The sequence below is a fragment of the Plasmodium gaboni genome, chromosome 4, assembly GCF_001602025.1.
Source record: "Plasmodium gaboni strain SY75 chromosome 4, whole genome shotgun sequence".
NCBI classification, from domain to species: domain Eukaryota; phylum Apicomplexa; class Aconoidasida; order Haemosporida; family Plasmodiidae; genus Plasmodium; species Plasmodium gaboni.
In genome coordinates, this window is record NC_031484.1 from 723,018 (window position 1) to 732,721 (window position 9,704).

Genomic DNA, 9,704 nt, shown 5'->3' on the forward strand with positions numbered 1-9,704 from the left:
ACACATACATATACATACATACATATATTTTTTTTTTTTTTTTTTTTTTTTTTTTGTGATGATTTCCATTTTTAAAGATAATTAAAAGTTTATTTGCCGTAATATATAAATAATATTAATGTGTCATACACCTTTTATTTATTAAAAAAATATAGGAGAAAAAAGAAAAAAAATAAATAAACATTAAAATAATAATAATAAAAAAAATATAAGTAGTAAAAAGGTGTATCTTATTACAGATAGGACGTTATATGACCAAAAAAGATTTGCATATAATAAAAATAAATAAAAATAAATAAATATATATATAATACATATATATATTTTTTTTTTCTTTATCGTATTATATACATATATATAATATAATATACAATTTATACATTTTGTATATGTATATTATTTTTTTTATAATATTTATTTTTTATATTTTTTTTTTTGTGCAATTTTTTTTTTTTTTTCTACGTTTACACATATTATATGTTTTATTTTATTTTAAGTTTTAATTCATTGTTTTAATTAGCATATTTTGAAGAATTTTTTTTTTTTTTCTTTTTTTTTACATTAAGCTATATAATTAATTTAAATATTTGTAGAATAAATACAAAATAACGTTCTACTTGAGAAAAAAAAAAAAAATAAAAGGACATCATAATATACATACATATATAAATATATATATATATATATTATATATATGTGTGCATATATCAATTTTGTGGAAATTTTTAAGTGTCCATATTCATTAATAAAAATATATTTCTTTTCATATACAATAATATAAAATCATTAAATATTATTCTATACACATATTTATTTATTTATTTATTTATATTAATATATTCCGATTTACAAAAAATTACCAATATATACATTTAATATTTCAAAATAAAAAAAATAAAATAATAAAAATGGGTTCATACGGAATGGACGTAGATGATGCATACTTACATCAAGGACAATACTCAGCTCCTTACGATAACCAATATCAACAAGATGACGATACACCTAGCCCTAGAGGAGAAAATCATACACCTTTTGTAGGATATTTTAGTTCACATTTATTAAGAACAGGTTTTTTTTTACAATGCGTATCATTAGTATTAATGTTTGTATTTTATTGGGCTTTTGGAGGTACAGGAATTTTTATTTTTGATTTATATGCTGGACCAGAATGTGTTAAAGTTTCAAGCACCTTTCATTTAACAATTTCTATTTTAATGGCTATATATTTATTAGGTACATTATATATTGCCATGTTTCAAGTTTTTGTAGCTGATAATAGTAAATGGTGCCGTGGATTCAGAGCAGGATCCAAATTATTATCTGCAGCTGTCACATTAGATCTCTTATCATCTATTTTAAGATTAGTACAATATTTATATGCATACTTCTATATGAGCATGAGATGGTGGGCAAGATACCAACAAACCAAATCTGATTGGACCCTCTTACATTTTGGAAGTATAGTTCACAGTTTTGCTTTGTTCATTTATGGAGCTGCCTTCTTCTATATGGAAGCTTATCATGATGAAGGAACTTACGAAGAATTAGCATGGTCAAACTTGACCCTCTTCAAATTGGCTGGTTTAGCAGGTACATAAAAATAAATATAAATATATATATATAAATATATATGTATATATTTTTAATATAATTATTATTAATATATTTTATGCATATATAAAGTTTATTGCATTATGTGTGCAAAGTTTTATTACATGTACAAGTCATGTGATTACCTGTACAAAATCATGTGATTACCTGTACAAAATCATGTGATTACCTGTACAAAATCATGTGATTCCCTGTACAAGTCATGTTGCATTATATGATAACAATGGGCAACAAGATATTATTTAGAAGAGATCGCATAATATTAAACAGAAATACACACACACACACACATATATATATATATATATATATATTTATGTTTTGTGATACTTTATATTATGAATTATTTTAAATTTTATTTTGTTTCATTTTATTTTAATTTATGTAATTTTTTTTTTGTGTTCATTAGAACTCATTATGGTGTTTTCTGGATTCGGAGCTTTTTTCTCTATCTTATTATTGGGAGCCATCGTATGTGCAACTGTATGGGCCTTTTCTTTCGAGCCTTTATTGGAGAAATGGTCCCCCGAATTACATAGTCGAGATATTAATGCTGATGTATTACCAGAAATAAAACATGAAGATGAGCAATGTGCATATAATGAGGAGAATATATATGAACCATATAGTGTCAATCCTGATAATATAGAATATGGTGAAGAGATGGTAGCAAAGAATATGAATGAAAAATATATTGATGGAAATACATATGATTCAAATATATATGCAGCAAATAATGGAATTCCAACAACTTATGATTATACTCAAATTGAAGGACAATTGAAAAAAAATGTAGAAATGGGTGTAACAGAAAATAATTATATGAAGGCAGCTCAATATTGAAAGGGCCAATAAATAAATAAATATATACATATATATATATATATATATATATATATATATTATAGTAAATTTAAATTTTACTTTATATATACCTAAGGCACACATTAACACACACACACATATATATATATATATATATATATATATATATATATATATAATTAATATGTCTTATTGTTGATATAAATTATTTCTTCAGATATTAAATATTCAATCAAACTATCCAACTAATAAAAGAAACTAGTATATTTATTATGACATTTTAATGTGCTGACGTATATTTTTTTTTCCAATATATATATATATATATATTTATTTATTTTATTTATATATTTATATATGAATGTTCATAATTGCATTTTATTACACATTTTTTTTTTCTTTTTTTTTTTTTTTTTTTAATGGTATTTAAATTAATATTTATAAATGTATAAAAAAAAAAAAAAAAAAAAAAAAAAAAAAAAAAAAAAAATAATAATAATAATTTTATATTTTTATATGTCCGTTACATTTACTACATATACCAAAGAAAAAAAAAAAATAATAAAATAATAATAAAATAAAAATAAAAAAAAATAAAAACTTATTTTGCTCTTTATACTTTTTCTCAATATACATAAATGTATATATTATATATTATATACATCTACATATATATATATATATATATATGTTTCCTTTTTGTTATATAAAAACCAAATTTTAGCATGTACATGTTGATACATATATTGATATGTATATAATAAAAATTGTTTATTCTATAAACATGAACATATATAGTTTCATCTTGTTTTCAAAATTATATTTATTCAACATTGATACTGTAAGTGAATATAATTTTCTTGAATTTTTATTCAGATATATAGAATATTTTAATAAAGAAAAATATAAACATTGTAATATATTCGCATCAAATATTTAATTTTAAGGGTGTGTTGTTTTAAAAAAAGGAAAATATATTATTTTTTTTTTTGAGATGACAGTGGATTTATTGAAAAAAAAAAAAAAAAAAAAAAAAAAAAAAATTTAAATAAATAAATATATATATATATATATACATTTTTTTATATTTTTACTCATGTGTATATTATTACTAACATTTTTGACTTAACATTAGTATTTATTATATGTAAAACTATATTTATCATTTTATTTCTACATTTATAGGAAGATGTTCAGGTGTTAAAAATTTGTCTTCTTCTTCCTCTTCTTGTTCTTGATTGAGGTTCTGTGTTACATCTTCATATTCTTCTTGCTTATCATTTAATTGTTCATGTTGCTGAACTTCAAGTTCATTTTTTTCTTCTTCTATATTTATTTCTTCTTCAATGTTAATTTCTTGTTGAACCTTTTTTTCTTCTTCCATATTTATTTCTTCTTCATTTTCTGCTACTCCTTTGTTGAGTATACTTTTTTTTCTTTCAACATTTTTATCCATTTGAATCATAAGATTATAAAGAAAATCACAATCAGTTGTAAATTCTTTATTCTTTATAATTGTATAAAGATCTATATATTTTAGAATAAAAAGTTTAGATAACCTAAATTTGAAGACTGGGTTATTTTTACTTTTTTCACTTTCTTCTATTTCATTAATTGGATCATTATCAATATTTATTTTTTTTTTATAATCATCTAATTTATCTATAAGTTTTTCAATAAGAATTTTGTTATGACTTTCATTTTTTTTTTCTTCAGTTATTGAATCACTTTCATCTAGCTCCCAGAATTCTGCTTCTCTTCTTAAATATATTTTATTAATTTCTAATAAGAAATTATTTATATTAAATATATTATTATTATTATTATTATTATTATTATATGTAGAATGCTCCTTATTCCTTTGTGTCATATTATTATAAAAGTTCATTATCATATCTGTATTATTTATTTGTTCCATATATTTACTTTTATTATTAGAATAATATGGTTTCATTTTTTTGTTTAGAACTTCAAAATTTTCTATCATATTTATAAGACTTTCTACAGGTGATTGATTATCTGTTTTTTTATTTTTACTTATTAAATTTGATAAGTATGACACTTCATTTTTATGAATTGTTTTGTCTACATTATGATTAGAATTTAAAAATTCATTATCATGAAAATTATAATTGAAATCATTATTTCTTTGTTTATTATATGTGTAATTATTTGTTAATTGGTTTAAGTCATAAGTTTTTTCTTTCTTTATATCTTCATCAACACATTTAAATTGAAAGGATATATCATAAGGATCCTTATTATGTTTTGACATATTTAATTGTTTCTTCCATACATACCAAGAATATTCTTTTGCTAGCATAAAGTTATGATTACTATTAGTAAATTTATCTAAATAATTTAATAATTCTTTTATAAATGTGAATATGATTTTTTTTATTTTTTCTTTTACTATAAATTTATTATCATTTTCTTTAGAATGTTTTATATCTTTAGTTGTGTTCACAAAAACATTTTGATTAACAGACATATTTCTGTTGTTGCTGTTATCTTTATTTTTTATATTTTCTTTAAGCTTATTACTATCTAAAATATTATTATTATTATTGTTGCATGTAGTTGTTGTTAGTATACTACTTCTCCCACTTTCTTTGTTCTTACTATTTTCTCTTATACTTTTTTGATGACTCCTTGTCGTGAGAGCATTCACATGATTATTATTTTTTTCTCGCTCTCCCTCTTGGTTGTCATTATATGTGTCATAATCTGCAAGGAAGAGAAACGAGTCCCTTGGCGTTATAATAGTTGCCTCGTTTTTTTTAACAACACTATTATAATTATTACTATTATTACTATTATTACTATTACTATTATTATTATTGTTGTTGTCATTTAATTCAGAGTCGTCTTTCACACATATTTGAAGTTCCCTATTTAAATAGTTCAATGCTACCAATATATTAAAAAATAAAACCCTTAAAAAATTATCATCATATACTAGTATTTTAAAAATATGAAAATTAGCTAAGAAGTCAATATGGTCATTAAATAAATATGCCTTTATCATATTCATATATTTTTTGGTACCTATAAATTTTTTTTTTTTTTCTTTATCTATTTTATTTATATAATTCAAAAAAGTTTTGAATGAATTATATACATCTTCTAATAAAATAATGTTGTCATGTGTAATTATTTCTGGATATTTTATAAACGCAACAAGAGAAATAAATGACATGTATGATAAATACATTTGTTTGGTATCTTTTTGTTCTATATATTCTTCATTGATTATATTTTTTTTATTATCTCTTAAATCATTTTCATCGTTTTTTTTTTGTTTTTTAATTGACGAGGATATTTCTTTAGATTCTTCTCTTTTTCTTTTATTATCCACGGCACTTTCTACAATTTTATTATTTGACGTGTTATCATCACTATAAATGTTTTTATCACTATAAATGTTTTTATCACAATAAATGTTTTTATCACTATAAATATTTTTATCACTATAAACATTTTTGTCACAATAAACATTTTTGTCACTATAAATGTTTTCATCACTTAAAATACTTTCATCACCTATAACATTTTTATCACTTAAAATAGTTTCATCACCTATAACATTTTGATCATATATATTATTTTTTTGCCCCGTCAGTTTCTTTCTACCCAGTTCAACATATTTATTATGAACCCCATTTATTTCCTCCTGAATGATAGTTTTCATTTTTTTATAATTTTTAATATTATTTTGAATTTTTAATTCAAAGTTGTCATAAATTATTTGTTCATCCGTAATTTGTTTGTTACAATAATTTAGTGTGTCCTCAAAAAAATAATGAAAATTATTTTTTGCTGATTGCCGATTACAAAATCCTAAATGATTAATTGGCAGACATTCAGCCAATAATAAGTTGAGAAAGAAAGTATATATTGATTGTTGATTATTATTAAGATTAATTTTCTTTTGTAATATTTTTATAAAACCTATAAGTCTAGCACCTACAGATTGTATTTTTATTGGATCATTATGAATAATAGAATGTTGGAATTCTTTATATTTTTGAATGAATATATTTTTATAACTTTGAAAAAAATGTATAAAATAAGATATACAATTTATAGGTATTATATGTGAAAAGTCACATAATATTTCTATATAATTAATTATATTAACATAATGAGGTGTTAATATTAAACATATATCTGTAAATGCTAAAATAAATTTTATTAATAGTTTAGAACTTGTTATCTTTTCTAACATAGAAAAGAAAAAACTTTTTAATTCACTTATAAAATTATTTAATATTTTATTGTAAATATGTTCATTTATTTTTATATCATTGCTTCTTATTAAATTATTACTTTTAATCGATTCATCCTTTCTAAATATATCATCTTCTTTTTTATGCTTTATATTTTTTACACTTAATAAATTTGAGGAACTCAAATGGTTCTCTTCATTTAACATATTATCACCATGGTGGTTCATATCACCATGTTGGTTCATATCACCATGTTGGTTCATATCACCATGTTGGTTCATATCACCATGTTGGTTCATATCACCATGTTGATTATAACTTTTATTATCATTTTCCTTTTTTTCGTTTAATATATGACAATTTAAAAATACATCATTACCTAATTTATCCTCTTCATTCCCATTTTTAAAAACAAAAATTTTTTTGTCACTTTCTTTTTTCTTATTTTCTAATATTTTTATATAATCACCATGTTGGTTCATATCACCACGTTTATTATAACTTTTATTATCATTTTCCTTTTTTTCGTTTAATATATTACTATTTAAAAATGCATCATTACCTAATTTATTCTCTTCATTACCATTTTTAAAAACAAAAATTTTTTTGTCACTTTCTTTTTTCTTATTTTCTAATATTTTTATATAATCCAAGATATAAAACTTTGCTTTAATAGTATTCTCATTTTTTATACTGTCTAATAAATATTTTAAATAATCACATATCAACTGTCTTGTATATTTCCCTTTTAATAATATTACATTATGTTTGTCATTATTTTTTTTTTCTGATTTTATAATGTTTGAGATGTTATCACACATTTTGTTTATATATATGTCATTTTTTTTACTATTTTTTTCTGTATCCTTTTTTATGGCATTCTCTAAACATTCCTTATTTAAATACATTCCTTTAATAAAAAGATTATAAAAAAAAACATAATATGAACAATCTTTTATCAGTTCACAGGAAGAAACATTTTTTATATTATCTAAAAATATTTTATCTTCTTCATATTTTTGTATATATTCTTTCTCAGTATTTATAATTCGTATATAATCATTTTTTATAATTTTTTTCTTCTTTCTTCTTTTTTTTAACCCTGATAATAAATCGTTACAATTTTTTGTTTTTTCGATTTTTTTTTCTTTTTTTAATTTATAATTATTTAAAAGCATGTTCATATATAATTTAACACCTTTATATTGTTTCTTCCATTTCTTCTTTTTATTTATATCTTTCTTCTTGTAAGGATATTCTTCTTTTTGTTCTTGCTCATCATGATGATAAGAATTATATAAACTGTTGTTTATATGATCATCATTTTGTTCGAAATTTTCCTTTTTTATATTTATATTACTTATATTTTCATTCTTCATTTCTTTTTCATTTATTGACAATGCTGACAAACTCTTTTCATTTTTAATTTTTTTTCTTAACAAATTCATTTTATAAAAACATAAATAAAGAGATATAACATATATAAATATAAATAAATAAATAAATAAATATATATATATATATATATGTTTATATGTTATATCTCTTTATTTTTATTTATAATTATTTTTTTATTTTTTCCATAAATGTTAATCAAAAAAAAAAAAAAAAAAAAAAAAATATAATATAATATACAAATATATGTATACAAAATAATAATATATTTATAATATTATTATTAATATGTTTTAAAAAATAGAATGATTCATCTAATTATTCATTTTTTCCTTTTTTTTAATATTGGAAGAACAAAAATTATTCGTCCGCCTTTATTTTTTTTTTCTCAATTTGAAGAAAAAAAAAAAAAAAAATATATATTTATATTTATATACCACTCTCTTTAAAGCAAAAAAAAAAAAAAAATAAAATAAAATAAAAAAAAAACGATGTATTTATAAATTAAAAAAAAAGAAAAAAAGAAATTGAAAAACCCTACTGAATGATTGTTTTTATTAAATATTATATATACCAAAAGGAGTGATGAATAAAAATATATATAAATTATTAATATATATATATATATATATATATAATAATGTTATTATTTTATTACAATGAACATTTTTTTTGTTATGGCTAAATGGAAATTTTTAAAAGTAAAATAACAAAAAAAAAAAATTTATATATATTTCTTATATTGTAGATAAAATTATAATATTGTAACGAATAAAAAAATGTTACAACATATATATATATCTCTATATATATAATATATATTTATGTGTGCTATTTTTTTTTTTTTATTTGTCAGTAAAACATTTTAACAAATTATCATACACATAAAAAAAGAAATACAAACATTTTTGCATTATTATGATGATAAGTATCACACATTTAAAAAATAAAAAGATTATAAGATGATGTTTCTATTATTATTAATACATGAATATATATGTGTTATCAATTTTATTGTTTCCTTAGTTCATATAATGAATAAAATCACATTTTTATTTCTCTTATATATGCTACCACAAAAGTATTTTATATAATACGTTCACAACAAATGGGAGGTATATAAAACTCTTTAATCGTATATATTATATATACATATATATATACATATATATATATATATATATATATATATAAACTCTTTTTATTCGCTCTAAATATCAAATTATTATTATTTTTTTTAATATATTTTTTCTGTCATTTATTTAATGAAATATATATACAACCAGCATCTTTCTTTATATTAAATCAAGTAAATCTTATATTTATATAGTAAAAAATAAAAATATAATATGAATAGTTGTAATAATTTATTTTAACATGTATAGGTCAGGTCATTTTTTATGTTCATTAAAAAAGAAAAAAAAAAATCCTGCACAAGTCAGGTAAATAAATAAATAAATATAAATAAATATATATATATATATATATATATGTTGAGGTATGAATTGATCAATATTGGAATTATGATAGAGTTTTCCTTTATCTTTTAAAAATGAAGATACTTATATATATGTATATAAAAATATAAAGAAAAAGTATGTAGTCATGATAAAAAAACTAATAGGTATATATTAAAGTAAA

At 19.7% G+C, this 9,704-nt stretch overlaps 2 protein-coding genes across 2 annotated transcripts; one reads left to right on the top strand and one right to left on the bottom strand.

The window, feature by feature from the left end:
- Positions 1 to 908: 908 nt before the first annotated feature.
- PGSY75_0423500 (glideosome associated protein with multiple membrane spans 2) lies at positions 909 to 2,457 on the top strand (the record flags this gene model as incomplete). Its single annotated transcript, XM_018784277.1, has 2 exons — positions 909 to 1,593; positions 2,024 to 2,457. The coding sequence occupies 2 exons, from the start codon at positions 909 to 911 to the stop codon at positions 2,455 to 2,457; spliced, it is 1,119 nt and encodes a 372-aa protein (XP_018643439.1).
- Positions 2,458 to 3,601: 1,144 nt separating this feature from the next.
- Positions 3,602 to 8,116, bottom strand: PGSY75_0423600 (hypothetical protein; the record flags this gene model as incomplete). The annotated part of the gene is made up of 1 exon (XM_018784278.1): positions 3,602 to 8,116. One exon carries the CDS (start codon positions 8,114 to 8,116, stop codon positions 3,602 to 3,604), a length of 4,515 nt encoding a protein of 1,504 aa, XP_018643440.1.
- Between the last annotated feature and the right edge of the window lie 1,588 nt (positions 8,117 to 9,704).